The sequence below is a fragment of the Anser anser genome (genome assembly GCF_964211835.1).
Source record: "Anser anser genome assembly, chromosome: 4".
NCBI lineage: Eukaryota > Metazoa > Chordata > Aves > Anseriformes > Anatidae > Anser > Anser anser.
This window is the reverse complement of record NC_139724.1, coordinates 1,167,749-1,189,026: the sequence shown is the minus strand read 5'-3', so window position 1 is coordinate 1,189,026 and position 21,278 is coordinate 1,167,749. Positions and strand designations below refer to the sequence as shown.

General features: G+C 37.4%; 1 protein-coding gene across 18 annotated transcripts in view; it reads left to right on the top strand.

The window, feature by feature from the left end:
* The window catches only part of LOC310898756 (bifunctional heparan sulfate N-deacetylase/N-sulfotransferase 3), a 382,477-nt gene that overhangs the window by 291,188 nt on the left and 70,011 nt on the right, over positions 1–21,278 (top strand). For all 18 annotated transcript variants that reach the window (XR_014583603.1, XR_014583604.1, XR_014583605.1 and 15 more), the window contains 2 exons: positions 6,223–6,408; positions 9,152–9,280. Coding sequence is in view for 2 of the 18 variants with exons in the window: in XM_083834191.1 (XP_083690317.1) it covers positions 6,223–6,408; positions 9,152–9,280 (315 nt within the window). In the remaining 16 variants the exon portion in view is untranslated. The remainder of the gene's footprint in view (positions 1–6,222; positions 6,409–9,151; positions 9,281–21,278) is intronic.

Sequence of the window (21,278 nt, the reverse complement as noted above, 5' to 3'; positions counted from 1 at the left end):
GAAAAAATAAAAACAGATCCTTAGGCCTACTGATACTAAAAAAAAGCATCTTTATATCTTCTCAATAATTAATTGCATACAGTAAAACCAAACCATAACATTCACACGTAATACAGTATATTACTTGTCCGGATAAATGGATGTTGCTAAATTTAAATTATATTTGACTATAAATATACCTTATTACTTAAGCTTATTTGAAAAGATTGGTTTCAACATTTAAGAGTATTCTGGGGACTAAATTATTTCTGCCATGTATAAGAAAACTAGATAAAATGGTAGAAGAGGAAGCAAATACCAGAAAAAGGCAGTTACATAAAGCACACTGAAGTGAGGTATTATTTGGGGGATCAAAATTATAGATTAAGTAAAATGAAGGGAAATTACCAAAACTGGTAACCCTGGAATGACAGTTTCTGGAAAAGCTCCTGAATGCTGGGTAGGCTCTGTGTCCTGGCAAGGCATCATGTGGCCACTGTGGTTCCTTCCTCCCCTCTGCTCTATAAATACTCCATTTTCCTCCCTGCTCCCATCACTGTCGAAGAAGGTGACTCTCTTAGAGGTTAGTGTAACTGCACTGGGGATGTGATAGAAGAGGAAGGTCTGCGCTGCCTCAGAAGCATAATAGTCCCCAGATTTGGACTTCAAGTGAAGTTGCTCTCCCACAGATCTTGCACCACTTGACTAAGGGAGCTCCTGAGGCATGAGGTTGTGCTAAGTAATCTTTCCACCAGAACAGCTTGGGGGCTCCTCAGCCAATTGATAGAGCACTTCACCGGGGCTAACCTGAGGGAGTTGTAAACAGCTGTGTTCACCTACAGGGCACACACATGGTAAAATAGCTCAGGGAGACATTATTCTCATCCTTTTGGAGAATACACATTTAAGAAAAATAATTCACACTGAACCTCCTTGTTTTTATAACTTTTTATCAGTTTTTATACAATTTTAATAATCCGGTACTGTCTTTTTTGTTAGGTAACTGTGAAGATCACTTTTACAGTGACTTGTATTTTTGATTAATGCAAAAAATGCATGCTCAGACCGCTCTGACTACACCAGATGCAGTTTCCCCCATTAATTGTGCCCCTTGTAAGTACAAGTTGGCTTTTGTTGTGTATAGGTGTACTACCAGGTGTTCTGAAGCTGTAAAGTTGCTATGTAGAGAATGACTAGCTATTTAAGGATTTTATTTGGAAGACAAGGAGCTCAGAAGTAGTCCTATGAAATAAACTGATAATACATGAGTGTTCTCAGTAGAGAAGAGATAAATGAGGAGGCATAGCATATAATTTATCCAAAAAAAAAACCAGAACCTCTTGGTTCACCCTCATGTCTAACTATGGGGAGCAATAAGGAAACTTTCTCTGTACTGGAGTAGCCTCCTATCCTGCCATGACATGTTGCAGAGTATCTTTAATCACCCATGATGATTCCTGGTCACTCTCAGCTGTGGTTTTCAACTACAATACCCACTGCTGCAGTCCACTGTTACCATACTTGTGCTCCAAGGATAGATTAAGGGACATTGAGATTTAAAGATAGTGAAAGCTGAGGTTTGTTTTAGATCTGTAAGATGCAGTGTGTTAGTCAACAGCAGTTAGTCAATTGTGTTGAAAATACAAAAAGAAAATACGATTTATACAGATAACTGTTAAATTGAGATGAAGGCCCTTCCAGTTCTGCTGTTCGCACACTTATAAAGCTTACAGTCTGAAAAATATGCTTTCTTGTAATCAATTAAAAATTAAATATCACAACCCAAATCTCAGAAACCAATTTTTCTGCCTTTACAGCTGTAGGGCGGCAAGGAAGCGGAGAGGAGGCTTAATGGACTATTTGACAGTTTGGTCTCTATCATGCTGCATTTGGCTTGGTGATGCAAGCTTTTCTGTATACAGAATTTTACAGTAATGTTCAGCCAGCTAGGGTGACAGAAACAGGGCCTGAGACTCTTGTGCCTCTAAAGTCCCTGAGTAATACAAAAGCTACTATGGAGCTGCTAACAGCTGGCAGAAGTTAAAGTCTCAACACAGATAATGACCTTACCCTGTCTGTGTTCTGAGCTACCCAGGTGCACTGAGAGCATCAACTACCCCACTATGCCCTGACTACTGCACTTCTAGAGAAACAGGACAGAATAGATAAAATTTGGAAACAGTATGTTTTCAAATGCTTTAGCAGCAGAGCTGTGTAAACAACTCACAGATGTCTGGAAGACAAAAGCAGAGCATGGTACAAAGCATGCGCTCCAGATCTGCCGCTATAAATCCTTCTCTGCTGTTCTCAATGGTCTTTTAGGCTGGCAAACTTTAATGGAAGTTTTACTATTTAAGTGTTGTGTTTTACGTAGATAATAGGATTTGAGGGCTAATAACAATGGGAGGCTATTGAACTGGTTGAACGTAAAGACATAAAGAAGTGTTACATCAAAATACCTCCAAAAACACAGCTCATTTGCAGAAAAGGTTCTACGCTTCCAACAGCCTAATTTTACTTCCCCCTGTTTATAACACAGTGGTTGCTTTTTAGCCGGTAGGCAATGACTTTGCTCCTTGAAAGAAGAGACAGCTTTGAAGTACCAGTACAAAAACCAGCATGCTGATTGATGGTCATGTGTCAGTGAGTGAAGGAGGAATGTATAGACCAAGAATATCAAGCAATTAAAACTTGTATTTGAAAACATTTTAAGAAACGTGCATCCTTTTTTCCTACCAAAGATTTTACCAAGTCTACTGTAAACTGTAGTTGTACTGAGTACAGGCCAGCTCAATTTTACTGTTTGCTTTAGAGGAATATTTCAGTGAAAGTTAGAATCGTGAAAATTTGAACACCCTGTGTGTTTTCTTAACCTTCCTTTTTCTCTGTGAATCTGTGTACTGTTTAAAGATCCTCTGGAAATGAAATGAGTTTTTGTAGTTCTGGTGTGATGCAAAAGGACCTAAGACATCCCCTGGGATTAGTCTACAGGATTAGTATGTTATTAAGTATGTTATCAGTATGTGTAAGGTATGTTATTAGAATAATTCATATTCAACTCTTTTAGGTAACTTCAGCAATTCCTATTTTCCTCACTACTTTCAATACTCTTAATACTTATAGATACGTTAAACTTTTTTTATGTCTGAAGCTACATTACAGTACCATGCTAATCATTGTTTCGTTTGCTTAAAGCATTTAGATTAATAACAAAGATAAGCATTCTGCTTATTTGAAAGAGTCTGGAAATGATAATACATGAGGTATCAGCAAACTGGATGTGCACAATGCGTGTGAAATGCTCAACTTGGGAATTAGTGACTGAAAAGTAATGGAGGCACTAATACATTGAAGATGATAGGCTCATAATTAGAATGAAAGATTTTGATTACCTATTTATTACTGCATATTGTAAAACGTGTGGAAAAAAATTAAAATTCAGACATTTGTTTACAGCTGAATGAGGAAGATTAAACAGGACATTAGAGAATGCAATTTCTTGTGTTCTATAAAGATTATTCTTTCTGATGTTTATGCGTGCTTGAGTGAAGTAGACGAGATTAAGATAAGAGGAATTGAAATATTGATGATGGAATTAAATAGTGTAAAGCTGTGTAACGGGTTGTGTAGCCGTTCTTCATCTCCCCAAGCGCTGAAAGCAATAGGACAGATCTTGCTCATTCCTGCTTTGGCACGTTATGCATACAGCACCCCAGCTGCAGAGCCACAGACGATGTGGTCCGTGAGTGTAGTGTGATCGGGTGCATGGATCTTATCGAGGAGCAACAAGGCAAAAGCTACACTGACCTCGGGGCGATAAAATCTTATGTCCCATTATGTGTTCCTAGTGTGCCATGAATTGCCACAGACAAATGGTAATTATACCAGTATTTTAAATATTAAAAAATCAGGATTCTCCAATGAGATTAGACGTTATGTGCCTTTACGCACACCATTACACTACGTTCAAAGTAACCCTTAAATTAGGAAAAATTGCCTTTCTTCCCTTGAAGGCTTCATATCTTTTAAGTCTTCTTTCTCATGTTTTTCTGGAGCAGAAGCAAACGGTGCTTCTTGTGAGTTTGCTTTGTTCTGAGCTTTTAATAAAGTTATAATATCTTACCTATAACCAATACGTCTCATATTGAGTCCTCAATGTTTAACCTTAGCACAAATGGCAGACATTACGAATGCATAGGTGTGTCTTCATTTGTGCATGAACAACATATACCCACATATGGGTACAAAAACATGCAATTTTAACCCTATATGCACTTAATGATACTTGTGACACACGGAGGATTTACCCCTGTGGTAAGGAAGAGGTAGCTGCTAAGTTTAGGTTGAAGAGCTTCTCATTTAATGAATTAGAGATCTGTGATGAAAACTACAGCAAAATTCAAGAGATTCACTGTTCTGGAAAGCAAAGCACACACCAATTTTACATCATTAAACTAGTGCAAGCAGGGGAAAAAATCTCTTACAGCACTTGGGAAGGAAGGAGTGGGTGGCTATCCAGATTTTGGTGTCAAACACCCAAACACTGCGCTGCTGCTTTCTGTAATGTGTCTGGAAACACAGTGGGTGCAATAGGTGTGATTTTAAAAATATTGTGGCTTTTGTGTAAAGTACTTGGGTATTTAAATTACTGTATCTGGTCAAAGCGATAGGAGTTTGTTAAGTGTGTTACATTCCTTATATATATTTATTGCTGTAACGCGGGCTTCCATGTAATAATCTGCTTACACATCACTTCTGAGTAGGTGAAGAAAATTTGAGTATGGGAGCCTTACTGTCAAAGGGCAGAATGGATGTCCTTACACCGAGGGACCTAAACCTATAGATGGAGACGACTGTCTGATGCTATTGCTCCTGTGCTAGTTCTCAGAGGAAGTTACCTTTTAGATTTTTATTTCTTGAGACCCAGATGGCTCAGAAAATTAGCAAGCACTTAACCTTCTTACAGAAATGTGAATGACTCGTTCCGAATACCAGTATTCCCATTTGCTTAGGCATGCCTCCCAGGGGTCGTCCTTGTGCGTTTATGTACCAAACCTTTGTGACCATGTGGTGGTGCAAACAAATAAGGCTGTGCATATTCTATACTTCAGGCAGCACAGGAACTTTTCAAATGTAGGCAGATGAAGAACGTCTCTTTTTGCGTTCTCTTCCTCACTGTATTGTGTGGGATCTGTTCAACAATCTTCACAGTGTGTTATTAGCACTTCCTACAGAATTCACTTCCTGCTCAGGCTTTTCCTTCTGGTTGGAAAGGCTTTTTTCATTTCTACCTGATCTCCTTTTACGTTAAATCCCTTGTATAAAAATTGGGAAAATTCCCATGTTTTTCAGCACACCGGTTTTTAAAGAGTCTACCCTGTTTTCCTCATCTTTGTTGTCCTGTCCATCCAGTACATTTGATCTCACGCAGTAGTCCAGTCCTCCTCCAGAAAAGATGAAGGATTATTTTACGAATGTCATGAACCCATTTTTTTTTAAGAGAAGACTTAGAGTTTTTCAAATTCCTTAATAACTGGCTTATGTAATGGAAGGAACCCAGGTATCAACCGTATCTTATCTTGGCGCACAAAGTGTGATTTTAAAATGTGGCGAAGATGATACAAATATAAACAATATAAAAAGCTCTTAAGCCTAATGCAACGGTTGTGCAAAAGGCAGTTTTCCTAAATCATCCCACCACAACAACATCCTATGGACAGTGTGTTGTACTAACCAGATATCACAGAAATATCTGCTGTATACTGTCTTTTGAAAAGTAACCTGAAAGAAAACAGATGAAGTGTCAGAACTCCTTAGAGTACATTGGAAACCAGAAACAAAAGAGTAGAAACTGAATTTCTAGATAAAGTAACACTGGCAAGATGAGTATGTAAACAAGATAAATGATAGAAATCTGCAAAAATGAAAGATGTGCTACAAAAGGTGATAATCTAGAACATCTGCCTGTTATCCTCAGGATTTTACAAGTGGCTAATTTTTCTTCTTTTTTAAAATGATACAAAAATAGTTAAGATGTTTTTTTTGAATATGGTTTATGCTTCTGTTGGATTAGAAGGGAAATCTGGTGATCCTCTGAAATTCAACTAAGTAATTGTGTAGGGAAATGTCACCATTATTTGTATTTCGGACTTGTTCTCGATCTCTCAGAATCAAAGAATTTGCAAAATGCCCAAACATTAAGTTTCTTAAATTTTTGAAAGCAGTTGTTCTTTTCTGTTCTAGGAACATGCTATTCCAACTGACATGGGCTATGCAGTGGCTCCACACCATTCTGGAGTCTATCCAGTGCATGTTCAACTTTACGATGCCTGGAAAAAGGTCTGGAATATCAGAGTTACCAGCACAGAAGAATACCCTCATCTGAAGCCTGCAAGGTATAGAAGAGGCTTCATCCACAAAAATATCATGGTGAGTTGTATTTATGATGTCCATGTTACAACCAGTCTACCATTTTATGAACTATTTAAGTCGAAAAAGCATGTTATCCTGAAAGTTCACTTTGTGAGAAGCACATACTGCTGTGCATAAGTAGCAAGATATATTTGACAGTATCTTGTTAATTAAAATCAGTCTGTTGCTGATGTTATTGCTGAGGAAGGTGGCCTCCAGGAACCTTGCTGTCAACAGTTAACAGGCTGTTAACTGTTCTGTTCCTACTGTTAAATACTGGTTCAGAGAGCTCAAGGAAAAAGTCTACTTCACATCTTTTAACAGAATATTATGAGTTAGATTTTTAGCAGATTTTAAATTTGCATAGTACCATTAACTGCAGAAGAGCTTTGCCAGTTTATGCCATCTGAAAATCTGGATCTTTATGCATAAATATTTTATCCTCCATATGAACTATGCACAGTTGCCGTCGTTTTGCTTCTTGATGTACAGAAACATGAACTGTGCTTTGCACTGTGATTTAACCCCTCACTTAGGTTCTGGGCCCAGGTGATCTGTCTGGATGCAAGGCTAACACCCAGAAGGTTGAGGGAAGGAAGACTTCCCCTCAGGCTATGAAACTGCGCAGTTGACGCAGCTACAAATCAAATCACACACATTTTCTGTATTACATAATTCACAGTTTAGCTCACTGACAGCAGTATTTGCCAAAAGTGTTGTATACTGCTGACGTGGAAGGCATTACACTAATACCATCCGGTCACCAGGACTTAAGCTATTTCTGAATCAAGTGATGTCATTATTATCTGAGAAGTGTTTCAAAAGAACTTGAAAAAATACTTGATGGCATGTTGTTGAGTAACCTTCTTCTGGAGCGTTTAGGAAAGTGGTGAATGGGAAAGATACTACAGTGTGTACTGTGTTACACATCTGGATGCCCCAACAGTTTTGGAGGGTTGTGTGCCCCAGCACAAGACTGCCGCTGAGCTTATAACATAATTTTGGTATTGTCCTCCAGTTCCCATGGATACTGCTTTTCTAAGCAGAATAATAATATGGCAAAGTTTTAACGTTTTGGTCTATATTTGGATGAAGCAAGATGAAATGATCTCCAGACGTCCAGGAAAAAAACTGACACCATACAGATTTGATCTAAAGTTTGTTCTCCTCAAAGCATTAGCGGCATGTAAAATAATGGGTTTTGGTTGTGCTCGGGGGCATAGAGCATTTGAGTAAGATTGATTGACTCTGAGAATCTCCAGAAATCTCTTTCATAACTTTTTGTAAAAACATACCATTTGAATACACATAATGAGATTTAACATAAGTTTTGAAAGTAAGGACAGTGGTGCCAAACATCGATTTACTAAGAGCAGTCGTATAAAACCACCTGTTCTAGGAGTCTCAAGCTTTCACTTCTCCAGGGCAAACACATAAATATTTTACATCTGCAGGCTTACAGTGATGAATACATGCAGTAATAAAATTGTTGTGTAAGATTTGCCAGAGCATTTCCCATCCACTACAGCTTCATTCCCTGTCTCAGTAAAGAATTGTTCTCATATTTCATCACTGAAATCCGAAGGTTTTAAAAAAGCATATGCAAGTTTATAGCAAACATGCAAATTCCATACAGCTTATGAAAACACAGAATTTATGATCTATAGCCACAGCATCCTGTACAACACTAAAAGATGTTGAGAAATGTATCTGCAAAAAAAAAAAAAAGAGTAAAAAACCACCAATTAAGGGAATTGCATGTTTTAAAAGTTTAACCTATTTTATAATAAATGACCTAAATTGGACTAAAATATTTCAGAACAGTCTCAGTTTAAGAATTATACATGAAAATCAATATTCAGCTGTTGAGTTTCCATAAAAATAGCCATAATTGAAATACTCCCCAGCGAATTATTTTCTGAAATTGATAGAAAACATTCTGAAGTTTTACTGGAAATCCTAAATACATTTATTGGTTTTGCTTATTCAAAAGATTTTTTCTTTGAATGTTTTTAAAAATACATGCTTTTTTATGCTACTTTTTATTGCAACTCATTTTACAAAGCCAGCACACTTGAATGAGAAGCAAATATTTTTATAACGTGAGCATTTCCAGTAAAAATCATCACATCAGCAGAGACATTCCATTGGTCACAATGCCTAAGCCAAAAAAATTTAACTTTCAAGTTCCAGTTGAAATTTACAGCAAATCATAGAATCATAGAATGGTTTGTTTGGAAGGGACCTTGAGAATCATCTAAATCTATCTCTTAAATAAAAGTTGGAACTAATAAATACAAAATAGATTGATATTTCAGATTACATTCCTACGTTTTTTTTAATGACTTGAAATCTTTGATGAACTTCAAATATATGATATTAGGACCAGGTGTAATGGACAGAATTGGTTTGAGGAGGTTGCTGAATTGTAACAGCTACTGACATCAATCTCCAGTTTCTAACAAAGTGTGATGAATTTTTGGACGACATGATGTAACTGATAATAAAAACCTTGTCTCTTTCTGTGGGCACTATTTATTGATCTGTCAGTGTATTAATGAAACTAAATCACTGTTGACTTTTGGCAATGTTGCAATGCCAAATCTACACAGTAGTTATTACTAAGAAACACGATCAGTTGTGTTACTTATCTGGCTTTTATTATCTCATAGAAAGTATAAACATTTTTGATTTGTGAATTTCTCTTGAATCTTTTGTTGTTTGTTTTTTTTTTTGTTTTGTTTTGGTTTTACAAATTCAGGTGCTTCCTAGGCAAACTTGTGGCTTATTCACCCACACTATTTTCTATAAAGAATATCCTGGAGGCCCAAAGGAACTAGACAAAAGTATTCAAGGTGGGGAATTGTTCTTCACAGTGGTTCTCAATCCAGTAAGTACAGTGTATTTTTGAAGTGATTTTAAAAAATTCATTAATGGAGAACTGAACTAACGCTTCAAGGATAATCAGAACTGGTTCTCCAAATAGTAATGATTGTGTAAGCTCTTCTGTCTTTTTAATTGATGAATTTAAGGTTAATGTTATATATGATCTGTTGTACAAAGATAATCTCAACTTTTTCTTGAATACTGTTTTGTTAGTAATGTAGTAGTAGAAACCTTTCTTGTTCTGCTTTACTTTTGCATGAAAGAACTCTGAAATGTATTTTTTAAGAGAATTCAAGCATTAAGATCTGTATTACCATGAAACAAGTACCTCAGGTGACATTGATTATCCTGCTCTTCAGAATTCACAAACAGGTTGGGAACATCCATTGGTTTGTGAGGGTTGCAAGCAAGAAGTGCTTGCACTTAAACCTGTTTTGAGAATGTTCAGTTGCTGATTTATAATAGCTTCAAAGAAGAGATCGAGTAAATGAACCACAAAGTTAATATGTCTGTTTAACCTTTCATTTACCTTTCCTGGAAGAATAAAGAACAAACTAGAACAGAACAGTACAGTATTTCAAAATGGCACCAAATTAGGTCGGTTGCATCTAAACTGACCTTTCAGACAAACTTTTAGGTGACTTTTTCATTCAAAGTTCAAATGAACTGAAATTAAAAGGAATAATGGCAGAAGCTGTTTTGTAGCAGAAACATGTAAATAAATTTTACTGTACCTGTTTTATACAAATTTAATCACTTGGGCTAGGTTTTCTAGAACATCCAAAGAGAAAATAACATATTTACACTCAAATTCTTTGAAATAATTGCCAAAGTATTTTTGTGCCATTTCTTAATCTTCCATAATTCAATGCAAGTCCAAAGGAAACAAACTTCTGCCAGCTACCTTACCAATTTATATGCAGGTCTTTTTTTCAAGCCTCAAATTCTTCAAGGCTATCATTTTGATTCTCTAAGAGTAGTTAATGTGTTTTGTTCTCCTTTGTTTTCGTGTTCACATAGCAAACTTAGGAAATAAAAACTTCCTCAGCACACATCTGGTCTCCCTGCTAGGGGATGGCAGTAATCCCAGTCCTAACTTTGACGATATATATCATGTCAGGCAAGGCACATAAACAGAGGTGAAACCTGGAGAATTCTTTAGATGGAATTTATTGGTACCTTAGTGGTGCTTTGGCAATGTGTACGTACTAACTAAGAGTTTCTAGCTCAACTAATGAGACTTTGCGGAAACCATATTGTAACACTCTGAGTTAGAACAAATTGTATTCTGTGTTGGAAACACAGCTACAACTTAGCAAAAAAGCTATTTTACTGTCTTACAACAGCAGTGAAACAGCAAAATTTAGTATGATTGCTTGAGGCTTAGCCCCTTCAAATTAAAAGAACAAAGAGAATAGAGGGGAAGAGAAACAGTAAAACAATCATGATTATTGATATAGATCATACATATTTCAGCATCCTGCCGTACATACTTGAAAGCGTGTACAGAAATGTCTTTCTAGATACTGTTACGTGATCTTCGATTTGTGCATTGCAGTGTAGGCTGCATGATCACATAGTTCTGAGAAATATGTTATCCCCAATACAATGCTGGCTACAAGAATAGATGTTAAGTGCAGTATTTTATAAATACAACTGTAAATGAATATCAGGCCAAAATATGGCCAAAACAAATTACTGTAATCCTTTTAAGCACTACCTTTAAAAAGATGATATGTTGCATTTTAAATATATGCATATAAACAGTTCTTAACGTTGTAAGCATTAGCCTGGCAGGTAATCAATTTAAAAATTAGGTTTTTGTTTGTTTTTGTTGTTTGTTTGTTGTTTTGTTTGTTTGTGGTGGTTTTTTGTTTTTGTTTTTGACTGGTTGTTTTTTATTTAAGTATTAAATGTATTTGTACTGCAATTCATAAGTCAAGGTTTTAGGTATTTGTCAAATTTTGTAGTGGCATATTGGGTTTCATAGGCTTTCTTGTGTTTCATTAAAATTGCTGGGATTCCTTTCTGAATAAATTCACATGAAACATTCAGAGGATGCAAACATGAAACTTTCAGAGGATGCAAAAATTCCATTACAAGGCATTTTTTAAATATTATTGGTCACTGATGCAAAACCTATGAAGAAGAAACACTACCCAGGAATCATTACGCTGTCAGACGTATAATCTCAAAAAAGAGTAAATAAATATTTAGTTTCAAAAAAATGGAAAGTGCAGGTGTAAATTAAATGTAAATATTAACAAAGGCCTTCGTTACATTCACATGTTCATTTTGGATAGCTAATCTTAAGTGAATATAGTTTGAGGTATAAGTTGTTAGACTGGCTTTAGGAAACGAGTGCCCTATACTGAAATAAACGTCCCTAAGAATAAAATCCAAATTTTCTTTGCTGTCTGGTTGTGTAATGGTAGCTATTCACAAGAGAGGCTCTGCTTCCCTATAGTATGCTAGAATCAACCACAAACTGCAGTATAAACCACAAAAAAGCACTAAACCATATGTGAATGTGTAAGCTTTTGACATGAGAACCAGTATTACTGCCATTTTCCCAGGTCATTCTATAGTCAGAGGCCCTGCAGGTAAAAAGAGCATCAGCCTCCACAGGAAATCCTGCTCTGCAGACACTCTACTGGTAATGTTTTATCTGGGAAATAAGAATTGGTTTGCTGGAGTAGCTAATCTTGTGGTCTGCAAGCTGTATTTATTTGGTATGCGTTTATGTGCCCACACTGCTGGTTAAGTTGTGATCTGACAGTGGTTGTAAAACGATCGTGACAGCTATACCCATTGTGTTTGTAAAGCATTCAGAATGCTGAAGTGTCACCAAGCTGAAAAAGAGACTAAATAGTACTATAACAGTCTATCTACTTTTCCAGTAATGTTTTGTATGTCTGTCTTCTGTTATAGATCTTGCTGACTACAGCAGCCCTTAGGCAAGATCGTACTATATCAAGATCTTGCACAAAACGTTTTACACCCCACAAAAAAAAAGAAGGAAAAAAAAAACTTCAGCAGTACTGTATTATTAGTACACAGCTATTAATTTACCCACTTTATCAGTTAGATAATTGACTAACAGGGATGTTGTTTGATTTGCACAAATTTAGCCAGGGAAATCTGTGACAAAGCTAAAAAGAAGACATGAATTGTAGAAGTCTTTAGTGAGAACATAAATCCCTTATCCAGTAAGATAGCTTCCTATCTTTGTTCTATTATTTCACTTTGTTACTTCTTTTTCTTCTCCATTTTTACTTTCTGAGTAGCAGTGGTTGCATATAAAAGCACAAAGATGTTTTTCTCCTTGTTCCCACTGCTTAATAAACTGTTATAGGAAAGAACCTGGATGTCAGTGCAAACAGTTGGAAATAAAGAGGTATAACATACTTTTAAGTGGTGTTGAAACCATATTAGGAGAAGCACAGGGAGGGGTGATCCTGTCAATTAAAAAGAGACCGAATTAAGCATATATTTTCATTTTAGCTTCATTTTGAAATGTTTGAACATTTAATGTTCTATCTTTGCTATGCTTAACTGCTTATCCCAGAGTAAATAAAGTTTACTGCTAGTTTTGTGAAATAAGGCATCCCCGTACAAAGAAAATATTATTTCTTTATCAATTTATTTATTTTGCATTAGCTGCACCGGAAGTGTTCCAAAATAATTCCCAAATAACTTCTGCAAAAAAAAAGTCAGCATATTTAAGTGAATTAGGAGTCTGTACTGATGTTAAAACATTTAGCAAGCATTTTGCTCGATACACTTGTTAGAATCTTCAGTGACTCCAGATTTATCGATCTCTGCCTGCAATATTCAGTGAGGTTTTGGATAAAACAGATTTCCATTAAATGTCCTTTGTCAGGATTCTGCTAAAGAGAGCACTGCATATTCCAGCATTTTCTCTAATGATGTACATGTTCTCCCATGGGACCAGCTATTAGATATTAGGTATTAGAGCAGCTACTGCCAGATGAACACTTGACAATCACACAGAGCGCAAAGTAAAGGACCGCTCAACTTTCCCATGAGGCTGATGGAGGCTACAGAGAAAAAGGCAAACGGGTTGAACAGTTCTTGTCCTCCTAGAGGCTGCATGGCCAGCAGCCTCGGTTGACACATGACCGATGTGTTACCTTAGTCTGCGCTACGCAGACAACAATGGAGTTATTTCTCTGAAATAACTTGCTTAGAGTGAGTTTGTATATTTGGTTTCCATAGAACACACGCTAATTGATAACCATAATGTGCCAATCTGCACAGCAAAATCAGTGGGATTTTTCCCATTTCCTTCCCACTGACATTCTTATCAGTGAGATAAATATATCCAGGTTCCTTTTTAAGGCACTAACACTATGTGGAAGGAATAGGTTGAAAAATAATGCAGAGATATGTATAATGACATTGTGGAAATCCAAGCTTATCCAACACCCTCAGTAGACTCAGTCTTTTGTGTAAAACTGGAAGCAGTTGATTGAAGAGGACTACGAAGCAGTAAGAAAAACTCCACTGTGAAGAGAAATCAAAATGATCAAGATTGATTATATTTGAAAAGATATGAAAAAAAAGCTGAAATTTCACAAAGAACTTAAACAATGAGCTCCCTTTAGATGTCCTGAAACAGAAAAACAGAGTATAGGCAATTAAATGAGGATGAGAATTTATATGAGAATTGTATCAAAATCTTGCTCCAAGATAGCATTTTTGACATTAAGAATTTAGCTGAGATTTGAACTACAGAATTAAATTCGGTTGGATATTCATGCCTGTAATAGCTGATAAGACAAGGTTCTGTGTAAACTTCCATGCTTTATGTAACCCTCAAGAACAGGGAAGACTTTTATTGAGGCTTGTTTTTCACGTCTCCCTGCTGTAGTCTGTGCAGTACTTTCCTCATACACATCTGCTACCATCTGCTTCTGTAGACATCATGCAGCACTGGATAGGCTAAATGCAGGACAGATTTAGTGGTTTCATTGTTTCATTTTTAACATGGAAGAGCTTATTTTTTTCTTAAGTTAAAAGTTTTAATTATAAAAATTAAATTTCTGAAACAGACCAATGATATTAAATGCAGTATCTCTCACCTGTTTCCTACCAGTTCACTAGATTTTATCGCTAGAGTCTATTTCAGTTTGTTAATCTAATTGCTTTAGTTTTCAAATCCTTACGTGGGAGATGTATTTTGATTCTAGAATCCAAATAATCTAATAAACCCAGTTTTTCTTACTATACGACTGGAACTTCCATAAGAGACATGGTCCAAAACAATATTATATGCCTCTCCTTTTCCATTAACATCGATAAAAGTTAAGCTGTACCAGTTTAAATCAGTAGCAGGCGTGCATAACCCTGTGCCAAACATCCCAGGGTTTTTTCCTTTGAACTGTGGAAGATACAGATCGGGAGCTTTGCTATTGTACAAGATGAATGTTTAAGGCAAACAACGGTCCATGAAAATCTTCTATGCCTTTTCTGCCTCCAAGAAAAACAAGCAGAACAAAATACAGTAATTGCATTATATGCACTTACGTGCACTTCCTTACAAAGTACTGTGTGTCTGCAGATCTGAAGAAAAAGGAAAGTGCCCTGTGGAGAGAAATTTGGTGAAAGCCTTCAAATAGTTGACAGCCCAACAATGAAACTAATGTGTAGCCAGCTGTGTGTTCCCTATAAGGTTACAGCAGTACTGATCAAGAGGAAACTGTTAATGGTTTAGGCCCTGTGCCTGATTGATTTTAAAATAATTGTAATCTATATATGCTTTCACTTCTAAGTATTATTTTCCTCTAATTTTTACCTCTCCCAAGTTACAGTGAGTAGAACTGTTATTAAGCTAATTGACTTGCAGCAAGAGAGAAATTATCTCCTTTAGCACTGAAAATGAGAGGGTTTATATGAGCATCAGCATAACCTACTGGATCGTAATGTGACCCTGAGCAAGCTGAATAGTCAGGCCTTGGAACTACAGAGAAAAATACAAAAACAAAGGTATTCAGGCTCAAATCTTCCATTTCTGTCTGTCCTGCTTTCCACATCCTCATATTTAATCATACCAACTGCGAGAGGCAGCAAAGACAGCAAATGTGTTGAGAAGCACTCTGACGGGCAAGTACCTCCCTGAGCCCCGATGTGCTGGGGTCGTTGTAGCCTTCCTACCACAGCCCTATCAGGAGTGTAGCCTGACCTCTCCTGCAGGCTGCTGCCGCTCAACAGGCTCATCCCACGTCACAGGTGAGTGAGGAAGGCAAGAATTTCATCTCTTTCTCATTCACTCCTGCCTGTTTCAGGAACGCATGGGAACTCCAACAAGAGTTCAGGGAGTTGCCATGAGCTGGGGAGGGAAGGGAAGTCAGTTATGCCTGGCATCTGGTTGACTGCAAAGTACTAATATTCTTGGCCTTTCTGTTCTTCAAAACCCATCCAAAAAAAGCCAGAATCTGGTATTTTTTGGATGGAATAGAGAGAATGTAGAAACAAATAAATGAGCAGGTAGCATGGAAAGTCCAAGGAACAGACAAGCTATCTAGAGGTGATTCCATGTAGCAGTGTACAGCAAATGCATTTAAATAAAGCTTTGTCTGTCTTCAGAATTCTCAAATGGGAAATCCTATAGAAGTGTTTTACAACCTTTAGTGAAGCAAGTCTCTTGGACAGGCTCGTAAATAAGACACTATTACCAGCTAGGATATTGAGTCACAAGCATAGTAAGCAATTTTTGGAGAATGCCAAAAAAAAGACACAAAACAACACCTTGTACCAAAGCTGAAAATAAACTCAGGTTTCCTGATGGTCAGACTAATAATTCAGAACTATGCAAAATATGTAATTTTGTTTGATCTTATAAATCTTCCCTGGCACTGTCATATTTATAGAGAAGACACTGCTATGCCAATCGAATTCAACTAGTTGCCCTGCTGTCTCTGCAAGTGGGCAGATCCGTGGTAGCTCTGAAACTAGCAGTACAGCCCAGGAACAAAGAGGTGAGTTGCAAGCTGGAATCTTTGTGTTGTGGCATTGAACACAGCTTTTCTGGTAGCATACAGGTCTTAGAGGAATATGGTTCAACCTATTAAAAATATATATTCCAGCATAGGCTGCAATCTAATTCATTATTCTATCACTTTGTGAGTCTAGTGGAGCAAAAACAGCTGTTACCGAGTCTCTGAATACCTGAAACAAAATTCTTCTGAGTAATATGGAGGCAATATCAGAACTGCAAACAGAGTGTACACAATGCCAAATTAATTGGAATATAGGTGTTCTGAGACTTAGGCTTACTCTTGTGGCCTGTAAACATTTGTTCAGTAGCTAAAATAACAGCAATATACTAAATTGGTACTGCTTCTTGTGCCTAGCAGAGGTCACCTAATTAATTGTCAATCATAATTTTACTTCATTTTAAGATGTTGTGCTTAACTTCATTGGAAGACCTTGGTGCTGTCTTACAATGTTGTTGCACAGATTGGAGGATGACACCATGCCCATGACAAAAATACCTTGATGACTGCTTTAATAGTATGAAAATATGAATTAGTTGAAGTGAAATTGCCTGCAATAGATATGTATATGGCAAAAAAAAAAAAAAAAAAAAAAATTGCCCACTCTGTGAGAAATGATTACCAGCTTTTTCTTTTACCAACTCCTTCTAGTTCCAGATTCAAAATGTCAAAATAATAATAAATCTGGTTTTCAAGGCCAATGTCACTGGCAGTCTCTGTCATCCCTTCACTTTCCAAATGCTAGCCAAAGAGGGAAGAGCTAATCACCAACAGGAGAGTCTTCTGTCTGCTGTGTAATCTTGTGTCACAGTCAGATCCTGACTGCTTAGTGCAGTGGTCTCCAAAGGGGGGTATGTGCACCCCAGAGGGTACCCAAGATAATCCACTGGGATGTGGGAAGAATATAATAGAACTTCAGTAGATGTATGTAATTTATAAATAAGTAAACACTGATATATGTGCACTTCCAAAGAAGTATGGAGACCACTCACCTAGTGGGCTACTGTTCTCCAGGCTTTTGTGCTTAAATTTGTTTTACTCTGCTGTAGACATAACCATTTTTTTCCTTCATTATTACTGCTACTGAAACCAAAGTAATAAGTCCTTGTGTTGAGGTACACCATTAAGAAAGTATAAACAGATAAGGAGTATGAAAAATAGTAGTGAGGTGTAAGTGAAACCTATTCATCTTCAAAAGAGTTGTATAAAATGGAGTTTGAATATGAGGCAAAGTAAATTTTGCTTATCTGGAGAAATGGAAAGGAATGGGAATATTCTCAGGTTGCCCAACACAGAGCATGCTGGACATGCCGCTGCTTTCCATAGGAGCAGCTAGTCTTGCTCACCATAAATCACTTATATCCCATGTAGAGGGGCTTCATAATTCACCCTTCCCGACCTTTACAGGAACTTACAAAAGTCTTTCCCACTGTCTTTGAATGGGTCGTCTTATCCCCATCTGTTCAGAAGTAGAGTCCCCTTGCTTCCACGTGAGAAAGCCTGGGACACAAACATGCCACAAACCTGCAGCCGTAGGAGCAGCTTCTCACATTTGGGGATGAAGGGATAACGTAATTCCCTTGGGAGGTGGGCTCCTCTGTTTTTGTCAGGAAAACCGCTGTTGTCAAAACTGTAGGAGCTTAGTTAGTAATGTCCTTGCTGTGTGATTTTTAACAGATGTTGCGTCCTAATAATACTGATTTTGTGATGATTGATATTTGTTAGAATATCCACCCTGCTGCAATAACAGCCATCTCTAGAAGCTGGGTAACTTGTTGCAGGTGGTTTGTTTTTTCTTTTTCTTCATTTTGTGTAAATTGTTTGTCAAGCTTGTGTTATTTTCTCAGTTCTTGACACTTAAATGAGATCATGCCAGTTCATCTTTCCCTGATACATGTGATTTAATAACAGCAACTCAATCTCAGTCTTCACTGCAATTTGTTGACCTATAAGCTGTTGCCTCTAATTGGGAAATGTTGTTGTAGTAAGAAAATATGCAGTACAAAATGAGTATTTAAAAAGATAAAAGCTGTTTCTCCTGAATGCTTGTCCTCATTTCCCTGCATCTCTGCGGTAGTAGTCAGAATCCCAAATATCATCAAGGTTAGTAATGGGAAGGAGAGCAAAACAAAAATGCCTTTTTGTTCTGGAGAAGAAGGAATACAGAAGTGCCGAGAAGCAGCTGAAAGGAGCTGAGGCTACAGCTGCCTGCAAGGCTCTGTGGGAAGGCAGAGTACAGGGAAGCACCTCTGCTACTCCGAGCTGAAGATGGAAGGAAAGACAGGTGGGAGTGAGAAAGGAGCTGCTGCCCAGAGGTCAGGTTTAGTCCCAAGCTATCATTTTAAATATTGTCTGCATTCCATTTCAGTCCCCTCATGAAAGACATTAAATCCCGTGGAGAGTGTGTACTGAAGTGCAACTAAGATGATAGTTTGTTTATGAGGAAGAGCTAAAAAGGGTGATCCTTCTTGCACTTGGATAAAGAAAATGCTGAGATGCCCTGGAAGAAATGGTTTTAAAAGAGGGCTAAAAATAATAAAATCAAATAGGCTCTTTTTAGCTGAAAGAGAGGCTAGAATGCTTGTTAGAATAAATAGAAATCCATTCACAGCTGCTTCCCTTTTGAAGAAGGAGTAAAGAAATATATGAAGCTCTATTTATATTACATGGCATTGCCCAAAGGTGCAAGATTATTGAACAAATATTTTTTTACTATATATAGCCTTCTGAGATGCCCACAAAGGATTCTTTTTATATCTCCTGATCTGTAGTTTTAAGAGAATAAATCTTTAATAGCATAGTATGGTAGTTATTAGCTGGGATGGAAAAGTAATCATCCTCATTAGTTAGGACTTGCTTGAATAAAACTTGGAGTCTGGTATGATGGAACGAAACAACGCGTCATGGCTCAAACAGAAGGCAAAAAAATAATGACTATGTTTTGCCTAGGTATGAAATTGCACACCTGTGAATGGAAAAACAATTGCATCGGTTCCCATCATCTGTTCTGCCCTACAAATTGCTAAATACTCTTCTGCACAGGTTGGTGGGAAAGCAGGGAGGTAGCTAGCAACTCACCATCCCTGCAGTTGGGCTCACACCAAGCTGAAAACCATCCAGATGGTGCTTGGCTGGCATTTTCTGCTGTAGCCAGGGAAATGGGAGGGTGAGCTTAGGCATCTCCCTGATGCCATGGCTGTGTAACTGTTGTCACCAGGCCCTCAGGAATGCCCCTGGAGCAGCAGCGAGTGCCTGGCAAGTTGGCATCGTAGGCTGTGACGCACCTCCCGTGGGAGTCCCCCGTGTGCCAACTGTTCCAGGGTTCTCGGGAAAATGTAAATACGGCCATTACAGCATCGTGCTCCTGTTGGTTTTACAGGCTGGTAGATTAGCCAATAACGAGAGCAAAAGTCAGCAGTTCTCAGGTCAGACTGGGTGAATTAGGCCCTGGATCAGCAATATTTTCTTGTTTTATGAAACACAGGATTGTTGTTTGCTAATTCGGCCCAGTGGTAGTGGCAGTGATTGTCCTAGGAATTTGCTTGCACAGTAGCAACAGGAGGGGAAAAACTTCTGCTCAAACTTTATTGGAAGGTAATCTTAGCTGATCTGCAACATTTTTGATGCTATATAAGTAACGCAGACTTTTTCTGCCATGCAAAGTTATAGATTAGGTCATACATTTGGTAACAGTAAATATAGATTTCTTTACAAGGTATAGTTAAAAGTGCTCTGAAAGAGCATTTGTTCATCCTTTTGTTGCTGTTGTAAATAATTATCCATAAAGTATCTGATGTAAAAAAAAGACTGTAAAATGGAACTAAGATCTCTGATATTTCTGCCCTTCATTGACACAGTTCCATATGCTGGAAATGATTTATGATGATGTAGCCAAGCAATTTTTTAGCCTCCACTCTCACATTCTTCAAATTACAATGATATTCCCCTCAGGGAAAAAATACTATATATTTTCCCTGAGCTAGCAATCTCTTCAAATTCTCTTCTTTTTTTCTTCCAGTGCAGTGCTGAAGTTGGCAGGTAAGGAGTTGCCAGAAGGTGAACTGACATTAGAAATGTCAGAGGTCAGCCCATGTGTGGGAAAGAAAGGGGTTGTCAAGAAAGCAAGTTAACCTTTTTTATGGAAACACTCTGATTGTATCTTTGTTGAGAATGACACAGTCCTGTGGCTGGGGTGTTCGTGCCTGAAGAACAGAAGTGAAAAAAGGAAACTTGGAAAGGTTATAGATTTAGCAAAATGCTTGCTGTTGGTTGCCTAAGGGGAGTATTTAAAAAGAAATCTTGCTCTTATCTGAGATGAAAGATTGTACCCTAATGATTAATCGATGTGTATCTCCTTATTTTACCTGAGTCTGACAAAATGAAGCCCTCTGTTTACTTCGTAGGCCAAAGAGGTGTCACCAAATGACGCTATTAATGAAACATATTTCCTGTAACGTAATGTGTTCATTCACTGCAAGTAATGCATAGTGTTATAGTGAGGTGTTCAAGAAAAGAAATTCAAAAGCTTTGAAAGTTTACTATCATAAGAAGCCAGTGTTTTAAATACTCTAAAACAAAAGGATTAAGCTGTGGATCCACATTTTTCATCTTTCTTTTTCCTTGTTAAATTGAAGGCTGGAATTCCTTTACAAAATTAATTTCAGTTCCTGAGCTGACTTCAGAGTTCTGGTCACGATAGGTCTTTTTCAAGTGGTTTACTTCAAGTTTCACTTGAAATAGAAATTACCCATTAATGGCATTGGCAGATTTATTTATAAGAAGAGCCCTGTTTCTAATGTTTTAATAGCAACGAGTCTGGAGAATTTGTCATGGGAGAGCTCTCCTATTAAATATATGTATATATATAAAAAATCCCTGCTAGAGAAGCAGGAGTTCACAGATGTCAGATGTCAATGTAAGAACAGACTGTTTCATCAGTAAAAATGACTCTGAAAACAGATCATTTTCCAAATCAGAGGTTTC